Source organism: Myripristis murdjan, chromosome 5 (genome assembly GCF_902150065.1).
Source record: "Myripristis murdjan chromosome 5, fMyrMur1.1, whole genome shotgun sequence".
NCBI lineage: Eukaryota > Metazoa > Chordata > Actinopteri > Holocentriformes > Holocentridae > Myripristis > Myripristis murdjan.
The window spans coordinates 27463704-27489867 of NC_043984.1; the positions used below are offsets into that span (position 1 = coordinate 27463704).

A 26164-nucleotide genomic window follows, 5' to 3' on the forward strand; every position below is an offset into this window, starting at 1 on the left:
TGGACCTCAGGACATAATGTTTCATAATGTCAGCTGATTATTGAACAGAAACAACAACAACAAATAGATACTTGCGGAGGTGGATGCATCTGGGGTGGTTTGAAAGACCGAAAATGGAAAAGGTGATGTTTGTTTGAAAAAGAAAAAAAAATGTGCAGAAATAACAAACTTTTTTTTTTTTTTTTTTTTTTTTAAACAGAATTTCAATCACTGTCACTGTTTCATTTGTTTTTTTTTCTCTTCCCTTACCTTGCATTAGCTACCATCTTTTCTTGCTTGCACCTTTGAAAATACATGCTGGAACCTGAAGCAGGCTGTGAACTTTTCAAAAGCCTCCCTACAACGCTTATGTGGTTTTCATAAAGTGCAATGACGTAATGCTGCTTTTTGAAGCCTCTGAATGCAAATATTGTGCAATCAGCAAGTGTAGCTACTGGGGAGATAGAAGTGACGTCATTGCACCACTAGATGGTGTCAGCCACACGGGTATTAATGCCTTGCCTGCCAGCAGTTTTCCAGTCACTATCACCACATTAGTGCAGTGCATTTAATCCATTTCTACTCACCATCTGAAATTTGCTTTGTAAGCACATATGACTCAATTTTATCAGAAACAGTAACTTTAAAGTCCAAATACATTGCTGTGGTGTTCGAGAAAAAATACAAAGAAATTTGTCGATTTTTGACAGCTGGTTGGACTGAGGAGAGATTATTTGGTTTGGTGTTGGTTTGGTTGGGGTAGAGCTGTAATGTTTACTTTAAATTTCCATTCCCAACTGTTTTTTTTTTTTTAAATACAAGAAGAAAATTTCTATAATGTGTAGTTTAATTTAGTTTGACAGCTTGGACTTACTAACATTTACGGCACAATAAAGTGAATAAGACTTTGTCAGTGATAAAATAATAAAGCCCGGGACTTATTTCTATTGTTATCCTGGGTGTTGCCAAGACTAGCAATAATTTGATTTTCTTCAACAGGTAATATACAGAATATGTGCAGTTGCATACTATAACCATATTGTATGAAGTTCTGCTTTTAACTATACATTAACCCGTCGATTCGAACTTGAAGCCTTTATATAATAAGATTTCACAACGCCATTTCGTCTCTTAAAATAGACTTCATGGTTCATGGACTTTGCATTCAGCGTTCGTATGCTACTGTGTGCCCAGGAGAAACCTTTGATGCAAAGGGAAAGTCCTTGTTATCATTCAAAAATGATTAGCCACACACTGTACTGTCCTGGGATGTGCTACCTGGCTGTCCTGATAAAATATAGAATGAGGGAATGCCATTACTTGAATTATACATTAAGTGTCTAAATGCATCTTATTTCCGTGAGGAACGGTATGTGCTCTATGGAGAGAAAACCTGGGGGAAACAAGATTTGCTCAATAACATCAATGCTCTTCCAATAATGGCTGGGATATCCTGTATCTTGTCATGTTGCCATTTTGAACATCAGTTGACCCTGAAGGTGAAACACAAGAGAGGTAGTTGAGTCTGCAATAAAAGGGAGGGAGGGTGGGAGAGAGAGAGAGAGAGAGAGAGAGAGAGAGAGAGAGAGAGACATGGTGCATGGGAGACAGAAATAACAACGGCATGTGTCTGTCTTTCTTTGGTATTTTCCACTCAGTTACATAAAATCCTCCCTTCCCTTTTCTCAGTCCCTTCCTCACCCACACTCCGCTCTGCTCCTCCCCTCCTCCCCGTCACCGGTCAGTTGGTACGCTCCACAAAGCCCTAAACTTGTTCTCGCCTCATCCAAGTGGCTCAGTAGCCAGAGAGTCCACTGAGGGAAGCCGGGAAGGAGGGGAAGAGTGCAGTGTGGCTGTCAGCATCAATCAGTTTGGAGCAGCCAGACCAAGAGGTGGTGGGAGATGATCTGTGGTGGATCCCAGCCTCTCTGCTGAACTTCCAGAGGGCTGACCGGCCATCAGGCACTGATCACCTCTTTCTTCAGGGTTTGTGTGAAGCTTTGTGTCTCCTCTGACACTCCAGCAACATGAGCTCCTCAGCAGCCAAATGCCTGCCATGTGAGTAGCACTCAAACTCATCTTTATTCCTGTTGCTTTATAACTTTAAAAATGCTTACAGAGACACTCCTCTTTTAGTTTTTCCAAAAAAAAAAAAAAAAAAAAATTTGAAATGCACCCAAAGTCGTGTGTGTGCACTGGTTAACTTTATTCACACTACTTTCAGCCCTAAATGTTCCACAGGAAGTTAGTGAAGAGAAACTTCCTCTCCATATTTGGGTGTAAGAAGTAAAGTGCATGCATAGAGAAATATCAGCCAAAGCCACAATCATATTGTGTGTATGTGTGTATGTGTGTGTGTGTGTGTGTGTGTGTGTGTGTGTGTGTGTGTGTGCGTGCGTGCGTGCGTGCGTGCGTGCGTGCGTGCGTGCGTGCGTGCGTGCGTGCGTGCGTGCGTGTGTGTGTGTGTGTGTGTGTGTGTGGGAGAAAGAGAGAAAGATTAAAATATGCAGTGTGTATGTCTGCTTTGTACATGTGTGTCTGTGGTGTGCATCCCTGCACACCACAGACACACAACTTTTTAGGCTGACATAAATCTTTATAAAATAATGAAATCTACAGTCAATATCATAGTAAATGGTGTAAAACTGATGTCCATTATGTGAGAATATAGACTTTTATGGAGGAAAAAGCAGACAAATGGATGCTGTGACACATCTATAGGATTTTGTCTATACTGGTGGTTGTTTGCCTCATAATGGACTGACCGGAGCTCATAGTTTACCATTTAATTTGCCATTACATCACTGCTGGTGTGTCTGTGTGGGGAAGAGACAGAGTGTGCAACCTGGTTTGACAGCACTGAATATTCAGCCAATGTGTTAAATAGCTGCCGCTGTTGATGCTGCCTGAAGTGATGCCGACCCGTGGAAGTGATGTGCCAGCCAAAATCAGACAGGAATGTTGAATCATCATATGAGTAATGTTCACTAATACCAAATGAATGGGTCACACTCACACACAGACGCACATTCACACATTCACACACACTAATGAGCAAACACGGGGTCGCATGCCCACACACATCCACACACACACACACACACACACACACACACAGGCCTGGATTGGGGCCACCTCTGAGCTCCAGACAAAGATCTCTTATTCCTAATGGGATTGGGCCTGGAGATCTCACTGATCCAGATTGACTGCAGCGGGGTCTGCAGACTGTCCTAGAGACACACCAACCCAGATAGGACACACACACTGGAAATTGAATTAGTCCCGGTGAGATCAGTGTGTGATTTTGTGAGGCTAAACAGGATCAGGCTGTGACTCGAGAGAAGACGTCTCCCATCTGTTGCTCTGCCCCGGCATCCGTGCCTCCGCGGCCCAGCCGGTCACGTCTTGATTGTGTGGGAACCATGTGCCAGAGAGTGGCACGTTGGTGCGCTGTGGAGTGAGGGATTGGCCAGCTGTTGTCAGCGTGTTATGGAGTTGGATGGCAGGCAGGAACTTGGGAGGTGAAGGAGGTCTTTGTATTCTCCATGTATTCTTAGCTCAGTCCCCTTGGACGTGACCCAGATAAGACTGGGGAGGTAGATTCTCTTTAACGAGTAAATTAGCGGGGAAATCCATATCATGTACAGCCTGTATCTTTAATTCATCACCCTCTGAGGGCAACATATGTATCTCTGGTATCTGCTTGCTACTAGTGGCTGCCTGCGGGAGCTTGAGTTTTGTCGCCTCACCCTGATGGTGCACAAATGAAACCAAATTTCCTTGGATTGGCCTTAAAGGGACAGAAGTTTTAGTTTTTAGTTTTAAGGTGAGTTTAAGGAGTTATTTAACGGCACATTAAAATCTCTTTAATTTCATATCCGAGGCAGAAGCCTTAATTCTTATTTTGAGTGTAATTTTCTTTGTGCTTGTGGTCAGAAAAAAGACACCTTTGATGTTTTCTCTTCTCAACAAAAGAAGGGGCATTCCCTGCTAATAGACTGAAGCTGAAGCATCACAGTCACCCAGGAACAAGGATGAAGCAAAGTTAAGATATGCCCATCATAAAAAAAAAAAAAAAAAAAAAAAAAAATTACAAGGCCAGTTGCATAATCAATGTCCTGCTTTTACAACAATCACTGTTGATGCTTTTCCCACACCACTCAGTCGATGTGGGAAAAGCTCATTTGGTGCAAATACACATATTATTTGTATTGTAAGTAATGTCCCGTTGCATGTGAGTGTTTTAAGTTAATTGTTTGTGTGTGTGAACTTGTGTGTGATTATACTCAACAGCCTTGACTGACTGCCAGAATGAAGTTCCCATCTATTCCTTCCTTGTCCGGCCTTCTAAGCTCTGCATACCCTCGGGACACAGACCAGCTCCTCTCATTAGCTCCCTAACAAATCTATCGCCTCACCGTTCAGCAGAATATTCTATGTATAGGCAGAGCTACGCCTCCAGGCATGGGCCGGCTGCCAAGGGACCCTACGCAGAACAACAGGGCCAATTTATCATGTACACACGTATCCCAAAAGTGTAAACAGTGTCGCACAAATTCGCTCGATTTGTCAGTTAATGACTTGCGATTCCTCCGCAGAGGCGCTGATGTCACTCGGAGGACGCTTATTCCATGCTTTGTAAATATAGCTTTGTAAAAAATGATGAATGCCAAAAAAAGAACATGGCCTCAAGCCTTAGGAAGGCATGTGGTGAATAGGGGCTTTTTAGCAGCGGGGCGTTTGCTCACTGCAGGGAATAAAGGCTTGTGAACAAAGTGTTACAACCAAGATAAGTAATGAACTCAAGACCACGGTGAGATTTGTCACTAGAGAATCAGTTACACCACAGGCTGGATCAAGATAGAGTTAAGATGTAGTATGGTTTAATTAATCAAAAATAAATTCATCACTTTTACAATACTCATCCCTGTGTAACAATTAAACCTTTTAGTATAATTCGGCAAGTTATAGCACCAGTGACACGGCAAAATGACAGAAATGTAGTTCTAGTCTTGGTTGCTTGTATCCGCCACCCACCCTGCCTTAAACTCAGCAAAAAGAAGTGTATTGCCAGAGGTATTGCGTTGAGTTTGACCAAACATTCCAGTGGTTCTCCCGGCTGAACTGAAAAATAGCGTTGATCCTCCCTCACAAAAATGGGGAAGGGCAGTCGAGCCGCTCGAGGAGCAGCAGGGAGTGTTTTCAGCAAGGGGCTCATGTGTTGGTGGGGAAAGTGAACTAGAAATGGCTTCCCTCTCTTGTTGTGGAGGTGTTCTTGTCCAAGGCGCTTAAAATCGCCAACTGCTCTTGGTAGAGCTGGTGTGAAGCAGGGAAGCGCCAGTGAAGATGAGAGTGTGTGCTCAGTCAACCTTCTCTGGTTTTATAATATGATTAAGATTATGAATTCCATCATTAGATAAAAATGTGAAAGGAGTTTCTCGGCTGAATTCTTGCCCTTTTCTAAAATTCACTCCAGGAAACACTTTTTTTTTTTACAAGTTTCTTTTACAAAGTGACAAACTAAGAAATACTTGCCTGAAAGAAAACACTGTCTTTGCTTTTCTCTGATTTTTGTAGCTTGCACTTTGATATGAGGCTACTGGCCTGCCTGATAATGAAAACCTCAAAGGAACAGAGGTGTTTTTGCATGTTCCTTTCTTGTCACTGCTGTTTTTTGCCCATGGAGTCATCATTACAGGCTTGTTGTAATGCTTTTAGGAGAGTTTAGTCTTACTCGACATCATCGCCAAGTCATTCTGTGAGCGGTAAATGTAAAAACTCAAACACTGTTGTGTTGTTGTGTTGAGCAGAACTCATGGCAGTCTGCCTGTGGGCTTTATAGAGGGCACTGGGACGGGACACTGACCTACAAACAGTCCTATTGTCAATCTGGGTTTAATCCAGGCTGGGGTTGCGGGGGGAGGGGGGTGGTGGCGGTGATGGTGGTCAGGAGAGGGTTAATAATGATGTCATTATTGTGCGTAACAGAGTACGGTACGTGATGATGGTGCCTGGTGAAAACAGGCGGATCTACACATATGAAAACACACACACATGCATTCACACACTGTGCATTAACACACAGAGATACTGACACTGACAAACACACTCACACAACCACCAACAATCATACACTAACACACACACACACACACACACACACACACACACACACACACACACACACACACACACACACACACACACACAACACATCAACACTTGCCATAAATAATTCCCTCCTTTTGCAGTTTGAGCCCAGTGCAGAGGACAAAACAGGAGACTGACAGAAACCTAAAATAAAAGTGTGAGACAGAGTAACAGCATAGTGTCCAAAGATATTGTTATCCATTTTACAAGATGGGGCACCTGTCTGTTCCACTTGGTTTACACTGACATATTAAACCTTCTGCCTGTCCTTGTGAGGGCTGAGCCGTAGAAACAGCGTCTGGGTGCAACACTCTGTTGTGTGGCAAGTGTGTCGACACACAACGAAATGTTAGCTGACTGGGATATAATGAAGGGCTGCATGGCTTAAAGTCATAAAATGAAAAATAACTTTCCCCGCTTGTTTGCAAATTTTCCATGCAAGAGTAGCAGAATCAGAAATCATCATCAGAAATACTTTATTGATCCCTGAGGGGAAACTGGGTCAGTTGCAGTTGCTCAGATTCTCAGGAGAAAAAAAAAAACATATAAGCAGAAGTGAAATTACAAGAACCAGAACTAGAAGAGGAAAATAAGAAAAAATAAATGCCTTAGAATTTTGTAAAAAAAAAAAAAAAAAAAAAAAAAAAAATGTATGTACCATGTGTAATCCTACAATAAAATTACAAATCACATAGAGAAATCAGAAATTGAGAATATGCAAAAACTATACCTATATGCACTATATATACACAGGAGTATTGCACTATTGAATTACTGTAAAGGTATACACCTATTTAATAATACATTCAAAAGCATTTATATTTATATATTTATTTAATTTATCTATTTTATTTGTTTATTTTTTTTTTTATACCAAAATCCTATTACTATTTCATTCTGGGAAACAGTGCATCTTCAGTGGTGACACCATGGAAAGTGAACAAAAAACTATGAAAAGCATCACATTTTTGAGCAATCACACCCCTCCCATCACGTAAAACAGCCTTTCTGCCCTCCTAACTGATTGGTCTATTGGTTTACACTTTTGAAAGATGCCATTAGACCACTGTGACCTCTGCAGCGCCATCAGTTTTATCACAGCTCTCCTAATCTGCTGGTGGCCGGCTGTAGGCCATTTGAACTTGCTGCTGTTGGGTTATGTTTTGCTGCAAGGCGCGGAAGAGACACTCAGTTAAAACAGCAACACATCCTCCTTTGCTAATTAGCGGATTCCTGTCTCTCTAGGCTCTCCATCTCTCCATTTTTTCAACCTGTCTCCTTCATCTTCACTTAGCTTTGCTTTCCCCCTCCTCCTCTGCCTTTTCAACTTCACAACCTTCTCTCCTCCACCCTTATCTGTGTTTTCAGCCTCTATCTTTCTCTCTCTTTGGCTGCACCACCTTCCCTCTCCCTCTGTTGCAGCTGGGAGCCGGTCCATGTGAAACAAAATCTCTCTCCTCTGACCCACCGAAGCGTCTGGATGGAAAGGGCAGGCAGTCTGGTCGCCTCCCTTCAGCCCAAACAGTGTTACGTCAGTGTTTCAGGTTCATCTTAGTGGTGCTGGCTGGTTCAGTGCCAGCAGGAGATCCATGCCTGTCATACTCAGTATCACACAGAGACCATGTGAGAGGTAGACAGAGGGAGAGAGAGAGACAGACAGAGAGAGAGAGAGAGAGAGAGAGAGAGAGAGAGAGGTGTGCTGAAGGTCTGGGTTTTAGACTTGTTTATTATGTTGCATCTCGCTATTTATTTTTCTTTATTATACTGTTATTTATTATACTGTGTCATTTACTGATGCATTGTTGAAGTGGCAGTAAACTAATTAAACATACTGAACAGAGTGAATTGAACTGGGTTGAATGGAGGGAAATGGAAAGGAAGCATATCTATTCAAAATGAACCTAACTGAATCAAACTGATCTGAATTGAACTGAACTGCATCAAATCAAATTAAGAGGGTGTGTATGCGTGTGGTGACTGTGGTTGGGTAGGGACAGTAGCTAATAATATTACACATCAGCTGGATAATTTTGAATTAGTTCGACTGTCACTGTGGTCCCTGGTGTTTCATCTCGACTCTATTAGTTAAACTTAATAAAAGGCAAACCAAAAACTAATAAAAGGCAAAATATGGCAGGATGTACAGGCAGTCTTCACCACCAGAGCAATTTAAACTGGGATTACCTCATCCATTTGTATAAGGAAACCGCTTCTCAGAAACAGCATTGGTGTGGTTACACAGAGTCCCTCAAAAGGAGGGTCTGGCAAACTAGTCTACAATCAAAGCTGAGGAGGAAATGATGGTTCCCGCTGGGCTTTCTGTTTAAATACTGTTTATTAAAGGAGGTTACCCAGAACTGGACAGCCAACTAACAAATCTAAAAACAACAGGATCATCTGGTGAGGCAATCTTCTCTGCTGTGTTCCCAAATGTATTATGTCTCTCCTGGCCTCTGCTCTTCCTGTCACAGGGGCATCTGAGTCCAAACTCACTTTTTCACTTAGCACAGCGATGGCCTAATGGCAGCCTGTGGGGTACATCCAGCCCCTGTATCCTTTTCGTATGGCCCCCAGATCAATGTCTTGGCTCTACCAGTGTATGAACTCTCAGTGCCTCCAAAACCAATTGTCAGCAATGATTTCGAGCCACTGTCCTTGCCAATGTGACAATGAAAAGAGCCACAGAGAAGCAATTACTGCACGACATGCAGTGCATAACCATGTTATAACACTTCTGCAAACACCAGCACACATTCAAATTAAATTGCTTCAGAAATGTAGCTGATTGTGTACATTTTATGCATCAGACACTTGAAAATGTGGTCTGGTTAGCAAAAAGGGCACTTCTGAGCACGCACATTGAGGACAGTAGGGCTCTGTGTGTTTCACTGTGTCATCGTGTGAGAATGATGTGCTATATCTGCAGGCAACTGTGCCTCAGTCTTTTCACGAAGACTCATAATGACACCATTTTTATGTAGCTGTAACAAACAAAATAAAACAGGCTGTCAAAAGTGCCTACTGGCAGCAAAAATGTAATTCTATCATGGTTTTGCACCACAAAACCCTCCATCCAGTACTGCAGGGTGGGTGTACTAAGGCCTGGTGTACTAGAAAAACTATGCCAATTTTGAAAAACAAACAAACAAACAAACAAAACAAACAAAAGACACCCACACAGAGATATCAAAATATATTGAAAATTTTCTTTTATCTACAATTTATGATGCCACATTCTCAATAACAACAATAACAGCCTTGCAAAATTAAAAAAAAAAAAAAAAAAATAGCACAAATAACTATAAACAATCCAAAAACATGGACATTTACAAAGGGTTACATTGGTTTGAAAGGTGGTTAAGCTCTATTTCCCAAATAAAAAGGTGCATTTAGGTGAATGCACCCTCCTCCACCCATCTGAAATGATTTCCTGTCACTGGCATCATGTCTAAGGAGTGCAGGCCAGTCCCGCTCCCTTACATCCCCGCTTTTGTCTGGCTCTGAATGGGCTCTTTCTGTTTCTACCCCCAGAGCGGAGGATCTGGGTTTGTCTTTATGTGGGGAGGCAGAGTGGCACATAGACACGTCCGGCCCTCTCTGTCTGTCTCTCTATTTTTCTGTCTGTTCCAGTCATTCTGCATGTCCAGCTGGTTCTGAGCCCTACGACCCCCTTCCCCAAGTCCCAGAGCACTCAGAGGAAGGAAGGGAGGAAGGAGGGAGGGAAGAAAGAAGGAAAGAAAGAAAGAAAGCCAGAAAAGAAAAAAAGAAAGAAAGGAAGGTTAAGTGTGAGAAAGAGAAAGGGAACAGCATGAAAAAAGAGCAATTAAAACATTTAATAGAGAATCTCGGGTCAAGCTCGCAGAGTGTCAGACAATGCCCCTCCATCTTGTTTATCCCATCTTCTCCCAGGCCTCCCTCCTGTCCCTCCCCCCTGAATGGCCACTCTGTGCAGACTGCTGGCAGGCACATTGGATGTCTTGTGGTATGAGGGTTAGGGCCAGGGTGGGGATATGACTGACCGCAAATGTGATCTCATCAGTGCCGGACACAGTGACCCTGCTTTTTTTTGTGACCAATTATGTTCCCTTGTGACCGGTTGCACTAATCAGAGGTCGCTGGGGTCATCTGCGACTTAGGGAAGCCTTATTGATCAAGGTATTCGATGGTAAAAGAACTGGCTAGGGTAGCAAAATCAATTTGAGGATATGCATCTTTAGCTTACCTTTAGCTCTATACCGTTCCGGAGCTGTAAGCAGCAGCAGTCGATGCGGCAATTGATCAGTGTGTTCAGTTGTGTGGAAAAACACGATTCATAAGGGCTACAAAATGGAATGAGCAAGCAGACATATGATTGAGGCTGTGCTGTTATGAAACATATGGTTTTGCTTGAGACTGTCGAAGCACAAGCATGACATTTTACTCCTGGCCGCTCTCCTTTAAAGGGAAAGGGAAAGAGGGTCATTCATCCAATACAGATCTTGTGTTTTGTCTACCACAGTGTCCTGGCTGGTGACAGGAGTCCAGGGTCTGACCACAGAGACCTCTAACATGTTGTGATACCTTCATAAAAAACAAGGGACGGCCTGCATCTGAACACACATTTCAAACCGGCCAGCTCCAAATTGCTACTGACAGATCCCTTTGTCAGCGAGGCTCCCTTTGCTTCCCTATGAGTCTACAGACAATGGCATTTCTGATTGTGTAAGAGTGTAAGGAGAGGAAAGCACTGCACACACACACACACACACACACACACACACACACATACAAAATGCCACCAGTGGCAGCTCCAGGCACACAGATACAGCCCTTTGAGTGAGGACTGCCACACAGTGTATTGACAAAAGACTGCGACTTTGTAATCACTCTCATGCCCATAGAGCTGACAAATAAGCACCACTAATCCGCTAATGTACTCAGTCAGCCTACCTCATTGCATAATCCGAGCCTCATCACTCCCATCACAGTTCCTACAGGGGACACATTGATGACACCCTCGTCCTCTTCCCTTCAGGTTATGTAAAGAGCAGCGCTGGAAATGACTTAACCTTTTAGAAAAGACAAGCTGGAAATGACAATTAAAAAAAAGAAAAGAAAAAAGAAAAGATCTTTGAGAGTTGAGGAGTGTTTGTTTGATTGCTATGGCGATGAAGAGGAAGGACAGGAGAGGAGAGGATAGAGGAGAGAGGAGATGCACAGGACAGGATAGGACAGGACAGGACAGGACAGGACAGGACAGGACAGGACAGGACAGGACAGGACATGCTGCGTCATAATCTTTGTCAATGTCTTCTGCTTCCTTTGGAGCAAAGTAGAAATAATGCTGATGTCAATATGATCAAGAAAATACATGAAGATGAAAAACACTGGAAGGAGCAGTCAAGGTTCAGAGTGGGATCTGATTTTGTTTGACAGGCCGGAGCATTTCAAATAACAGTTTTCCCACACGATTTCATTTCCTCAGTGGAAGAAAAAAATGCCAAAACCAGTTGTTCAGTCCGCAGTTCTGCTTTTTTTTTTTTTTTTTTTTTTTTTTTTTTTGTCCTGCTGATGACACACCGGGGTCTCTTGAAGTGGGGCTTTGCAGTGTTTGACCGGGTATACTGAGAGTCTAATGACCAGTGACAGTGTGCCCAATTATGAATTCATACAAAATGTAATTAATGTATTGAAGTATGTAAGCCTTAATGAGAGTGAAAGCCTAAAGCACAGTGATGCCCTCTTCAGCTAATATTAACTTGAATCAGGCAGGCCACACTATGATCTCTGTGTCATGGCAGATATTTTTAGCTCCTCACTTTTTGCTGTCACTTTGCTTTTGAACGCCTGTGTGTGAGAGATTTGTTTTGGATGGTAGTGATGTGTTTCCATCCATGCCTGTGTATTGTATGCCCACAGGTGCTGTCAGTCAGTCAGACCCAGGGGTTTAGCTCTCCCCTCCATAGCTGTCTGCCTATCTGATCCCAGAGCCGTGGCTACATCACAGTGCCCAGGAGGCAAGCTGTCAAATCAGGGCAGAGCAGAGCCACTGTGACACTCGTGTGTCCTGTAGTCACCACTGACATGTGCCTGGGCAAGACTCACGGGGGGGACCGGGGCTGACAAAGCACTCTCGAGAAGGCAACCTGTTGCTGCTCTCGGGCCACCTCCACACATTTTGGATTTATAGCAGCAGCAGTTTTATCTGGATTACTGTAAAGTTATAGCTGTAGCTAATGGCATTATCAAATTTTCCTTTTTGAGTGTGCACCACTGTCAGAGCAAGGTTTTGCTCTAAGGAGGGGAGCGGTGCATCCCTGGAATCCCAGAGATTTTCCTTCAGTGGTACTGTAAACATCCTGAGCTGAGCATTTGGCTGTTCTCCTTCACTCGCTGGTCTGTTTATAGAGCTGCTGCAAAGGTAACCAGGCCTCACAAACCAGATCAGATAATCTTTACATTATTCCCAATTTAGACCTGGCTTGAAAGCCTCATCCAATTAGTTCAGTCTCAGCTCACGGCTTCTAATTATGCCTTGAAACTCAGACTCTCGTCTGAAGATTATTCAATATATGGATTTTAGGTAGAGGGAGAAACAAAGTGGGAATGCCCTTTGGTAGAACCGTGATTAAAGGCTTTGTTAGTTCATCTTCATATTTGGAAGACAGATAAACTGGATTAAACAAAGCCAGTCCAGCCATTCAACATTTAGACGTCACTTGAATTCTACGCAAATGGTTTGTTTCTGACTACAAATAAATTTACGATATGTATTATAAGAGGTGAACTAAGATGGTTAAAAAAGGAATCTCAGGAATTACCGTGTGTAATTCCAGAAGCTTATTGAAACACAGTAATTTACAGTATTGTAAATGGCACTGGAAGTTCTTGAGGCATGGGTCCTGGTGGGATTGTTAGTCGTAAGTTACCTCAGATCCTTCTTTCTGTTTGTCTGTCCATAATATTCACAGACAGTGGTTGCTGCCAAGAGACTAGATGGCGCCTCCTTGAAAACACTCTCAGTCTCATTTCAAGTACTGTCTCCCTCTCAATGGTAACCATAGTCTCTGATATTTACAGTGTGTCAGTTCACCAAGGCCAGCTTTTCCCTTCCCATCCATCCCAGCAGCCACACTCCACCACACCCACCCCTCACATGGGACATGCACTCTGCTTTATTACAATGGTGCTGATGAGGTGGAAAATGGGATTGCTGGTATCTTAAACAAGATTAACTTAGTAAGAGAATTGACCACCCACCTTCACAAAGCATTCTGTAGATCTGCAGTGATTTAGTAAAGTACAGGCCAGGGCAGTGTGGATGTTTGGACAGTTTGTTTTCATCAGCATCCTGACAGACAAATGAGACTGCGGGAGTCATTTATGTGCTGCATCAGAAACAGCAAGTGCTCCTGGAGGTTCAGTGGATCTGAGCAAACAGATATAACCATTTGTTGACATAAATCATCATAGCGACAATATCTTGTGTTAGTGATGATGCAGTAATGCTCATTAATTTAAGCGTCACTGACATGTCAAATGCCGAAATCCAGCAGCGCACTTCTACCAGCTGAAAATCAGATTTGTGAGGGATGAACCAACTCCTGATTGCTCTCACTCTTCTGATCACAGCTCAATGCCTCCCCCTTCTGGCTACAAAGTTTTCACCCCTGCATGTCTGTGTCTGTGCAACACACCACACAAGCTGGTAGTTAACTTCATGTCCTGCTGCTGTGATTCCCCAGCGGAGACAGAGCACAGCCAGCGGGCTTCAGATGTGGACGCGGGGCAGCAGCTCAAACTGAAAGAGAGGCAGCGCTTCTTCGAGGAGGTCTTCCAGCATGACGTGGATGTCTACCTCTCCTCAGCACACCTCACTATCAGAGATTACAAGAGACGTGAGTTTGAATGGTAGAATTTGCCCGAACCCATGCACAAGTACACACAGAAACACAAATAAGTACAAACACACATATTTAGGTTCCTTCATAATTTCTCCCGGCAGCTCCGATTGGCAGCATCTCGTCCATGGAGGTGAACGTGGACATGTTGGACCAGATGGAACTGATAGACATCTCTGACCAGGAGGCTTTGGATGTCTTCTTCAACTCTGGGGGAGAAGAGGGGGTGCTGCCTTCCCCACTGCCAGGTAGGGAAAAGGGAAGGAGGACACCAGTCAAAGGAATAATCCATCCGAGAAAAAAAAAAGTTAGCTCTCACCCATTATGCAGTCAATCCAGCCAGTTTCTGTATGATTTGGCAGGGTTTCTAGTTTGCCATTATCATCACTGTCTCCTGGCACCCTGGTACAATGGTGGCTGGATGGGGATTGTTTTGTGGAGCTCAAACCCTCAAAAATTTACATGTGAAAAACTAAACAGCAATATCTTTTTGCAAAAACAATGGCATGGATATTCAGGATAATCCAGAGCCCTTGAGGACAAAGTGTTGTATTTCATGTCAAAGAACCCTGCAAACTGTATCTGTCTGCCTGTAATTTCTGCTTGTCGGTGTGGTTAGACACATTTTGACCATGTTATTCCACAGGATGTAGGTCACAACAAACTGTAAAACTCACCAAATCACACAGAAACTATCTGGATGGATTGATTGCACGCGGAGTACTTGGGAAAATATCTTTTGCATTTTCTTGAATTCTCACTCAAAGAGTTAAGAAGTAAAAGGAGTAATGAAAGGAAGTTGATAGATAGTTGACTTCTCTAATGATGTTTTTCTTTAACTCATAGTGCAAGGAAACAACAACAACAAGGAGGAAGTCATCAGCAATGGACTTTTTCGACATGTCCTTGAGGGTCTGGACACCAAGTCTCGCATGTCCTCCACTTCCTCAAACTCCTCCTCCCACAGCCAGAGCACCAACGATAATGGAGGAGACACTCCTGTTGTCCAGTCAGATGACGAGGAAACACACAGCAACACAGTCCTGCGGAGAGCCACGCCCCCGGGGAGAGAGAAGGTGAAAAGTCAGTCTTTATCATCATCATAAGAGGAACACCTCTCCTACCACCACCAACACCCTCCACCCCGCAACTCTGACCCCCAAGATCTTCAACGCCAGCACAGTAGCAACACCAAGGCAGGGGGAGAAGAGTGGACTTTGGGATGCGATCTGCAGAAAGTGGCCTCGCAAACACCAATGTCTTCCACATACTGGTTCTTGTCACTGTCACCTCTCTTGACCTTTCCTTTGAATTATGACTTGCAGACTCGCGTCTCTGTGTGTTTTCAAGGTGGGGACACTGAAATGTACATAAAGAGAAATCTTACCTGTTTCTGTTCTTGTTTTTGGCATGTTTTAGAGGACATGGTCTGTGTCCCTGTTTCCTGCATTACAGGAGCTGTAACCGTTGCAGCATTATAATTTACTGAATTTTGTATGGTATTAACATGAAAAGTGGTGAGGGAGCAATTATACACACATTTCATGCAGTAGGTGCAAGGCTATCAAAAGCTGTGTCAGTGAAGGAAAAAAACCTGCACTCTTTGCTCCAAGCCACACAATGTTTCAAACCAAACTGGATCTTCGCCAGGTAAAATTTTGCTTGCCTGACTCTAATAAAATTTGTGGCTTGGAGCAAAGTGGGCAGGCATTACTTTTTCCTTCACAGTAACACGCAAAGTAAAAAAATTACTGGAGTGAAAATTGGGCAGGGAATTAAGTATGACCTTTAGTAAATATGGTAATTCAAAGATATCCTATGGTTACACCTCCTGGCTTTGAAAACAACACATGGTCCTGCAGATGCAGTTTCTCACTTTTCTGTGTTTAATATCAGCAAACATTTCTAACATGGTTTGTTTGTTTTAACAATAAAGAAAGAGAAAAACGTGTTCCACTCCTTTTCCTATGAATAGAAAAAAAATTAAGAAACCCTAGTTATTTTCAAGGTGGGTTGTTGTTTGTGGGCAAATACTATTAGCTCTCTTAGACAACAGTTAAATAAAATGCTCAGGGAAAGCTGTAGGACAGCCCATCCAGGACCTTCAGTTTAGCACATTGTGTTCAAATGACGCATCATGAATCACAATAATCAGGTTAGAGAATGAGATGCATAGTATCTCCTTGTAAAACTCAGAATTTTTTCACATTTTAATGATACTCAGTAACTATCATGCAACAAAAAATGACAATAACAAGTCATGCTGTGACCACAAAATGTGATCAACCTCAAAACCTGACCACATCAACCAGGAATGCAGCTCAGCTCCATTCAATCCATATAAAAAACCATGAGACATAATTTGCTGAATGTTATAGAGACAAGCTGTTGCTGAAAGACACACTAACACATATATGTACATGCACACACACATCCACACATGCCCAACCTATGATTATGCTTATGTACGTAGGTGTGTAAAGAACAAAAGAGGAGGGTCTTTTCTTTCTTCGCTCATATGTATGTCAGGCAACACATGAACACACAGAGCTGGATTTACTGAACAAACACGATGCTGTACGTCTACCTTTTGGTAAGTAGTAACACTAACAAAAACATTTCTTAAATTACTATCCTATGACAAGACAGAAAAAAACATAAATTTTATTGCCATTTTTTATATAATCCAAATTTAGTTAATCTAAAAGATGAACACGGGATGTCTTTAATGTCTTCATTTTGTCTAGAGGAACAGTGTAAAACAATATTACTATATGGGAAATAGTTGATTTAATGCTTAGATTTAGATTTAGATTTAGTTGTTATGCCAGCAAACTGTTATGTTTATGGTCCATGGTTTGAAGGATATACAGTTATTATTATATATATTATATTATATACAAGGATATTTCTACCTCACAGCTTTAATGTAAATGTACACTGTCACACTTTGTTGTAATATGTGTCATGCAATGTGAAACCAACCTAATCCACATACAATATCTACCATGAAGATGGTATGTTTTATGGTATGGTATATAGGATTGCATCACACATGATGAATAAACAATAGTCTTTCAAAAATCCAGGTGTCTGCACACCACTCCAAGAACCGGTTCACCAGCTATGCAGGGCAATAAACCTTGAACAAGTAGAAATTACATAAATCATAACTTGCTTAAGACTGCCGCATTTGTCTGAAATATGTAGTTTCTCTCACGGTTGGATGGTTATTCATCCTTCAGGTGTTTAGTGTGTCTGGTGTAACCTGCTCAGAGCTGCTGAGCCGCCAGAGAAGGACTTGGATTATTGACACCTTTAGTATTGAGGAGGGACATCCAGGGCCATTCCCATATGTGTTGGGCAAGGTGAGTAAACCCCTGAATGAAGAAAACTACCAGTCTTCAAAGTCATTAACAAATGCACATTTTCATCCCAAAATGCATGGCATGCGTCCATTTTTGTGAAGCTCAAATTCATCAACTGATTAACTGAAAAACAGAATTCTTCTTTAAAAAAAAAAAAAAAAAAAATGCTACTATTATGTCAACAAAGCCCCTCACATAGCCAGAATTTTCACTGCTTCTCTTCAGTTTTCTGCTATGAGCTTAGCTTTGATACCAACCATCATTTTGGCAAAATTAACTCCCTTAAAAGAGGTGGATATGTTCTTTTGTAGTGAGTCTTCTAAATAATAAATGCACATCTCACACCCCCAAAGGCTGCATATGATATACATGTAATGTTGTATTGTAGATTAATATCGAGCGGAGGTACCGTGTTTATTTTGAACTCTATGGCGAAGGAGTGGATGAGGAGCCAAAGGGAGTCCTTTCCATCGATAGAGCAACTGGCACTGTGTCTGTCCACAAGGCTGTGGACTATGAGGAGATGAAAGTCCTCAAGGTTTGACCATATGCACATCTCTGTAGACAGTGGCATTAAACATTTGCAATCTGCTTTGCTCTCAAATTAGATTTATCCACCATGAATAACTGACTAACTGGTGAAACATTTATCCTATAGCTGAGATTCGAGGCCAAAAGGACTGATTTATCACTGGACACAAAATTAGGGGTTGAAATCAGCATATTAGATATCAATGACAACCCGCCCAGCTTCCAGAGAGATCTGTATGAAATCAGCATTGGAGAGGAAAGGGCACAAGGTAAAGAATACACCACCAAGATACATTCACTCACATGAATTGAATAACCATCTAAAGGTTTTTTTTTTTTTCATTTCCCAACAGGATCATATCTTCTGTCTGTGCTAGCCCATGACCGAGACAAGGCAGGGACACCAAACTCAACCTTCCACTATGAAATCAAATCCATGTCCCCGAACCCACCAGATGCTGAATTCTTCATTAATGACCTTGGGGTGATCTCATTCAAGGGCTGTCTGGATTACGAGGCATGTGCTGGCTTTCCTAGTATATCAAAACCTCACTGAAGATTTACAAAGCACGAATATCTGAGCAGTAAATACAGCGCCTGCTGTGCTACAAGCTCACCTCATATGAGAATGTATGAAAAGACTTACATCGGCATTTGACACCGGAGCTATGTATGGCATTCATGCAGGAAAACTGCCATGTCTGTGTCAGGGTTGGCGTCATATGATGTCTATTGCAGAAGTGGTAAAATGAGACCTCGGGTGAGAATGCCATGGGGGTTTTTAAAGAATAGTTTAATCATCTATGCTGCCAGCATTAACTGTTACTGTGTCTGATGGGTGTAAAGGGCAATGTTAATAGGAACTTTATGTTTCATTTATCAGCTATGTCTCACAGACAGTGTATTCAAAAATGACTTCATAAATACCATCTTCATTTGCTTGTATGCAGGTGGGTGAAACATATACAGTGGTGGTGGAGGCCAAAGACCATGGGGAAGTGGTAAGCCTGTCGAGCTCAACCACCATTCTCATCCACGTCCAGGATGGAAACAACCACCTCCCGTCGATCAGCGGGCAGACAGTAGGCAGCACTCTGAGTTAACAAGTGGTTAACAATATGACAATGATTTCTTCAGATCAATAAGTTTATTCATGGTACTGTACACATTTAATCACCCTTGTAAGCTATTATGCTGATTGACAGTGTTACAGCTGTTCAAGGAATCACGCACAGCTGTTTTCAGATGACAGCATGACATCTCTGAGATTCTCTCCAGAAATCCTACAGCGTCTACAAGGGGTATCCCTTAAATTCATGTAAAAACAGAAAAAAAACTACAACAATACTGAAAAATATACTAGAAATGGAGTCACAATAACAATGCCCACAGTGTATACCTGTGTTATTTTAACTCTGACAAATTGACGCTGTGCCAGTGTTTACATAAATGCACACCCAATGTAGTTTTGAACTGCCACTCCAGAGCCATATCAGCGCTATGAGTGGATAAAATCACTCCAGTCAACACCTCTCGACCACAAATAACCGTCAATGAAAAATGAACGCTCTTTAACCGTGGGAAACGAGCAGCGCGGTGATGTACAGAGGTGTGTGCTCACTGAGTGCATTTGGGATTGGATTATTATTAAATTGTTAATGCCAACAACAGGGCACTGACAAAGTGAGAGAGGGGGAGGCCGGCTTTTCTCTCGTCCGGCTGCACGTCACAGATGGAGACTCCCCCAACACTGCGGCGTGGAGAGCCAAATACTTCATCCATGGTGACGAGGGAGGGCACTTCAAGATAGAGACTGACCCAGAAACCAATGATGGAATCCTGACAGTAGTAAAAGTGAGTGTTGTTTGACTTCATGCTTTACATTTTATTGGCATGCACCTCAGGTCTGACACATTTTTTTTTTTTTTATATAAGTCTGCTCCCATTTGTTATAGCTTTGCAACACTTTCATATGCTGTACTGTGGTTGAATTTATGAATTTATCAGGCATAAATAATAATAAAAAAAAAAGATATATATATATATATATATACAGTGATTCACACTTAATATAATAGTAAACTTTACAGTCTCATATTCACCAAAACTTCACACTGGCTGGCTTTCAGATGCAAATATGTCTGTCTTTGTTTTTTTCTTTACTGTTTAATTTCAGCCTCTGGACTTTGAGGAAGGAGCAGAGAGGGAGCTGTCCATCTCGGTGGAGAATGAGGTGCCGTATTTCTCCTGTAAGGTGAAGGAGAAAACCTCCTCAGGTCTGTGGACGGTCGACACCAGTGGAGGTGAAGCTGATTCAGTTCAGCCTCAGTTTGTGAATCTCATCATTCAAGTCGAGGACACGAATGACCCGCCGGTGTTCAAAGTGACTGTCAAAGAGGCCAAGCTGGAGGAGAATGCACCCATTGGAACCTGGGTCGAGACAGTGACCGCCGTTGATCCAGACACTGCCCTTAATACATCTTTCGTGTAAGTGGGATACTTACTCCTTCCTCCAACATTTAAGCAAAATTTGTAAAGCTTGATGTCTCATTTGGAATATCTTTGGCACAAAATGGCTGCAGACTACTTTTATTATCAGAATTATTGAAATATAATGCTAAAAGTGCATGAATTGATGTATGGGGAATTACCTTTCCACATAACTCTTTGTCCAAATAAATAAATCTAAATAAATCAAATAATGCCCATTGTATTTGACAACAGCTATATGATTGGAGATGATCCTGATGGCTGGGTGACAGTGGATCCTGAGACCGGCCGTATCACTACAGTCAAGCCACCAGACAGAGAATCTCCTAATGTGGTTAACGGGGTTTACACCGTCATCGTGCATGCTGTAGACAATGGTAATGTTATAACTAAAAGCAATGATGGCTGACAAGGACACAGGCCATTCAGTGTGTTTATGGCTGTGCGAAGGTTTCAATCAAATCTGCATTGCTTTGGTTTCACCAGTTCTTTGTATTGGACAGGTGAGCCACCTATGACAGGCACAGCCACAATGCTGATTCATGTGAAGGACCAGAATGACAACGTGCCACAGCTGACAGTGGATCACGTGGATATGTGTGTGTCTGAAGGCGCCTCCACTACCAGCATCACAGCCTTTGACCCCGACGATGAGCCCTTCACGGGGCCTTTCAGATTTGAACTGCTGGGGGAAGCCAAAGGAAAATGGAGACTGAATACCTCATATGGTACCAATAGCGACCTTATTTAGTCTCCTAGAAATATCTGAGCAGCCTTTTCAGAATAATCACAGATCAACCACTAACTGTCCAACTGATTCTCACAGGTTACACAGTAGATTTGATGAAGGAGCCTAGCGTGTATGCTGGCCCACACACAGTCGAGCTGAAGATCTCTGACATGCAAAGCCAGTTTGCCTTTTACAACCTCTCCGTGACTGTGTGCGACTGCTCTGTCACACCCAACTGCCGCAGCGACAGGGCCATTGTCACGAAAATGGGCTTCGGAGCTATGGGCATAGTGTTCGCCACGCTGTTCATACTCCTGTGTAAGAAACTGATTCATTGCCTCTAGCCTAGCAGAAAATTGAACATAATATATTATTTACTTGTTCCATTTTGCCCAGCAATGAACTGTATTAAGGAAATCACTGAAATAAATTTTAATTTGTGTCCTACTGACAGTTCTCCTGCTGTTGGGAATCACCATATCCTGTCAAAAGGAGTTTGCCACTTTGCAAAGTGACATTATTTCTGGAGAAACCCTCCTCAAATCAAACACCGAGGAACCTGGATCAGACTGCAACGTAATTCCTCAGAAAAGCTTGCAAACAAACTTATAGTACTTTTGTAGATTTCTCCCGAGATTGTATTTTTCTTATTCTTTTTTTTTTTTTTTTTTTTTTTTAAATCAAGGTACCTGACATAATACCAACCATGCTAACTGGCAAAGAACAAAAGGATCTATCTAATTGGCACAGCTGGGGTGAAGCAATGCAGCAAACACAACATTCAACAAAGGTGGGTATTGACATGTTCTCTGGGTAAATTAATGTGATGTAGATATTTGCCCCTTGAAGTGCCAGTGGACGAGGATCGAACAGCAAAATTCAAAGTAGGTCTGTGCAACATTCTCTCTCCAGCATGGGTTAGACTTTGGTTTCCTCAAACACACTTAAATACCAACTCAGTCATGAGTCAAACAGTAAGAAGCAACAATAAAAATCTGGTGGAGGAAGAATGTTGTGTTGACCAACTTGTGTAGTTAACCCAGTTATTTTTAACAGGCACCTCTGTCATTCAATTTGACAGGTCACCGAGCAAACCTTCAGTCACCATGATGTCACTGGTCAAAGAAGGGAGAACCTTTCCTATCTGTTCAACAGCAACACACTGAGAAAGGTAATATATAATCTTTGGATTTAAAATAAAAGCCCTAGACAAGTGCTGATACTCTTTCAATCACACTCCCTTTCCTCCTCTCTCAAGATGACCGCACAATCTGTTTTAAGCAATGGCTACCACCTCAACCAGGTATAGTAATAGCTGTATGATTTGTGCTCATTGTCAGTACTGGTAGAACATAATTTGGTCTTAATGTGAGTTTTGTGTGTTGTGCAGGTCCACACCAGAAGCGCAATTCATTCCCTGCACAAAAATAACTCCAGCTCGGTGTCAAATGCAACCGTCTTGACCCTACTGCATCGGGTGTGTAGCAAAGGCACAATATCCCTTTCATCATTAGGGTCTTTTCTACTGCGCAAGGCACTGCAGATGCATGTATGAGTCTACGGTTTAATTTTGACCCTTGTTTTCCAGAAACTGTCCTCTCTCCAGGCCACAGACGAGGAACTGGGAGACTATCAGCCTCACCTCTATGCAGATGAGGGGGACTCTGACACCGTCTCAGAACTGGAGCACATCTCCATTCCTGATGAGAATTTGAACCCAAGTGCTTTGCAGGATCTGGGACCCAAGTTCAACCAGCTGGCTTTGGTGTGCAAACCACAGCAAATACAAAACTGATTATTGTTGCTGTTCAGGTGAGAAACCATGCATCTCCAAAATGTCAACTTCTCAGAAACTAAGAAAAACAATCTTTTTACCTTGAAAATTGTGCCTTTTGAGTTTTTGCTTTGAAGAAACTCTAAGTATGAATACCACCAAAATTGGAAATGCATGATTTCACTGGATAGCAATGATAATGCATTTTGTAGCCAACGTCTGCTGCACTCCATTCAGTGGAGTGGCAGAAAGAACTAGACATTTTGTCAGTTTACAGGCTGTAATTTTGTTCAAGTTGTGATATTGCTGGATGCTCCAAATCCTTTAGTAGAAAGCTTTAAAACGCTCTATGTCAAGAATGCATATAATCTTCAGCTGTGGAATTTCAAATATTAGACGAGCATACCATTCTTTGAGTCATTTCTTCTGTAGTTTATTGGCAACTGTTACAGAACACGTTTTCCCACTGCACTCATACCAAGAGGGAAAATAAAATACATACAATTGTAACTCATGCCCCTTGAACTTGTGAGAACTAGACCTTCAAGAGCATTCTGAAGGAGTCACATTTGGACAGTCAAGAGGACTTGCCATTGAATTACTTTACAAAGATGCTAAAAAAACAATAAAAAAACAAAACAGAAACATGCCTTCTGGCCTGTTCATTCAAAATAAATTGCATACTTCCAGTTTGCAATATTCCCAACAATAAATTTGGGATTAAACAAAATCATCTCTACTTTCAGTGCTTCAGGCGGTGGAAATTAGGGAGGGTATTCTTCAACTAAACTGGAAAACTATCTTACTACTCATTGTGTATTTACAGAAGAGTTTAACAAAAAAAAAAGTCTTTACACCCTTGCACTACTCATTTTAGGGAGGGCTCGCTGGTCAGCGTTGCTCTGTCCTCTCCGTGCACGGTAGCGCCTGAAGCCCCTGCCCCTCAGGAAGCGGCCTGGCACTCCAAATGTTTCCATGTTCAACTTTTTCTCCTCCGCCCAGGTGGTTCTTCTGAAGATGCATGGGGAAAACAAAAATACAGCAGAAGCTTTTAGCTGTTTTGTGACCATGGCAAAAATTTACAAGAGGCAAAATACTGTATAATCACCTGGGCTTAAGGTCTGACGAGATGTTGTCAAAGAAGCATTTTGCTTTGTCATAGTACTTCTCCCGGAGAGTTTCATCCTCCACCGAACCGGAGCTGTTCTGCGTGTCCACTTCAGAATTCACCTTCTCTTCTGCATCTGCTGCAACAAACACGTAACCAAACAGACCTCAACATCTGCTTCATCATATCTGCTGAAATTTCACATTTTTTGTTCAAGTCTTTGATGGCCAATATACCTTCAGACTCCTTCGTGAGGTTCTCTTTGTTGAACTGAGCATTCGCTGTTTCAAAATCAAAGTCAGATTCAAACTGCAAGGTTGTAGGCTTTGAATTTGCCACAAGAAGCTGGCCTCTGTTACGGTTCCTGGACCTGCGACTGCCTGTATGTGAACAGAACAAGATATCAGTTTGTGTGAGAATCATGTTTTTCCCACCCAAATGTTATAAATGGAACGTGTGTGTATAGGACTTTGAAAAGCATGTTAATTTTATGTTTTAATCCCCCCCCTCCAAAAAAAAAAAAAAGAGCCCAAAGATAATAGGAGGGTTAATACCTTGTTTCCGTCTTGGTCCCTGGGTCTCCTCATTGCCTTGATCTTGTACCTTGGCTTTATCCTGCCGAGATGCTGCCTGATCTAAATTATACATTTAGTTATATGTTTGAGATTAAGAGGGAAAACTAACACCCACAGAAAAAGACAGATGTGATTCCTCTCAACTGAAAACCACAATATGTATTGAACTGGTGTAAATAAATGGTGTTAAGACCTGCTGTCACATCTGCTTACTTTTGGATATATTCTTCTGAGTCTGGGAACTATCCCGGCCAGAGCGTGGGGTTGAACGAGCAGACGGTTTGTCCTGTTGCTGGGATGAAGTCTGTCCCCTCTTCTGGCTGGCACTGGCCATTGGCACTGTCTGGACAGCCTGCTCTACCATGGGACCTCTTCTGGCTGGGATGCCCTGAAGTCCTGGTCCCAAGGGAATGAAGAAGCATAAGATTTAATCATATGCAGATCAGTTCAGAAGCAACCACAAATATCTGGTGTTACACATCCTGAATCAGAGAGCCAATGTGTAGGATATAGCTGTTCTGTACCGAGGCCCAGTGCTGCAGCGTACTGCTGGTTGAGTAGTGAGGTAGCAGCCAGCTGGCTGTAGGAGGGCATTATGTCCCTGTATGGAGCCCAGCGTGGGTGGTATGCTGCAGATGAGCTGCCGATAGACTGAAAAAGATAGATATTGAGCTCATTTATCAGTTCTGAATGTCATGACTTACTTTAATACAGTCTACCTCACAAGACGCCGCTAGAGCTAGGATGTTTCAGCAGCACATGGCCTACCTGTACAATAGCAGGGTCATGAGGCAATCCATGGTGTGGTTTGGGGGGCTCTGACACAGTGATGTCCTTGATGTCACTTCCTCTGAATATTATGTATTCATAAATTTCATCTTTGGGTGGCACTGGTCTGTCTGTGTGTCTGTCCTCTGTCCCATATGACTTAACTGTTCCAGAGAGGGGGGGGAATAAACAACAGCTTTTATATTCTGCACCATACTGATTTAATTTCCTGCTTTAGAATAAAAATAGCCTTGGCAAAATTTAGAAATACATTAGTGTTGGTCAATCCAGTCCTTTGGACCGACACCATGCACGCAGTAACCTACCTTTGGCCAAAGCAACCGTGGACTTTTCTGTGTCCACTGAAGACAGGATGCCCTCATAACGAATTTGCGCCTTGGATATCAAACTAATTTTACTGCCAATGTAAGGCGTTCCTCCTCCAGCACTCATATTGCACTCGATCACAGGATATTCTCTATCGCTATTTTAGTAAGTACCGGCTGGCATTCACCTACACCCCCACACCACACACTAACTACAACACAGGTGCGTAATTATTGGGCAGCTGTGCCCTTTATATAATTGCGGAGACACGCCTTGTGCCAGGTGGGTTGGCTCGTTTATTGTGCAGGCGTAATCCGCAGGCGTGCAGCAGGTTGGTGGTGTCTGGATCCACTTGTAAAGTGGATGTCCTGTTCATACCTGCGGCAGGTTGGCAGAGTGATGGTCCCCAAACTGGGATCTGCAGGGAATGGGACCTGGAAGGGAACTGGAGCGGGTCCGCAACAAAATGGGGAATGGCTCATGA

At 42.6% G+C, this 26164-nt stretch overlaps 3 protein-coding genes across 4 annotated transcripts; 2 read left to right on the top strand and 1 right to left on the bottom strand.

Annotated features, from left to right (window-relative positions):
- Positions 1 to 1783: 1783 nt before the first annotated feature.
- Positions 1784 to 15960, top strand: LOC115359430 (dysbindin-like). The gene is made up of 4 exons (XM_030051926.1): positions 1784 to 2037; positions 13854 to 14006; positions 14114 to 14257; positions 14856 to 15960. Exons 1-4 carry the CDS (start codon positions 2007 to 2009, stop codon positions 15113 to 15115), a joined length of 588 nt encoding a protein of 195 aa, XP_029907786.1. The 5' UTR covers positions 1784 to 2006; the 3' UTR covers positions 15116 to 15960.
- A 621-nt stretch (positions 15961 to 16581) lies between these two features.
- Positions 16582 to 22923, top strand: cdh27 (cadherin 27). Its single transcript, XM_030052460.1, has 12 exons — positions 16582 to 16602; positions 17255 to 17377; positions 17766 to 17915; positions 18036 to 18177; positions 18262 to 18425; positions 18859 to 18990; positions 19580 to 19762; positions 20085 to 20395; positions 20633 to 20775; positions 20902 to 21126; positions 21225 to 21446; positions 22685 to 22923. The coding sequence occupies exons 1-12, from the start codon at positions 16582 to 16584 to the stop codon at positions 22921 to 22923; spliced, it is 2055 nt and encodes a 684-aa protein (XP_029908320.1).
- A 390-nt stretch (positions 22924 to 23313) lies between these two features.
- On the bottom strand, positions 23314 to 25912 carry LOC115359475 (protein LSM14 homolog B-like). 2 transcript variants are annotated; one of them, XM_030051983.1, is made up of 8 exons: positions 25680 to 25912; positions 25354 to 25517; positions 25110 to 25236; positions 24799 to 24981; positions 24565 to 24645; positions 24247 to 24390; positions 24011 to 24146; positions 23314 to 23913 (listed from the first exon to the last, which is right to left on the bottom strand). In XM_030051983.1, exons 1-8 carry the CDS (start codon positions 25804 to 25806, stop codon positions 23754 to 23756), a joined length of 1122 nt encoding a protein of 373 aa, XP_029907843.1. In that variant the 5' UTR covers positions 25807 to 25912; the 3' UTR covers positions 23314 to 23753. The 2 variants fall into 2 exon arrangements, with proteins under 2 accessions (XP_029907843.1, XP_029907842.1); XM_030051982.1 differs by having other exon boundaries at positions 24011 to 24149.
- Positions 25913 to 26164: the final 252 nt, after the last annotated feature.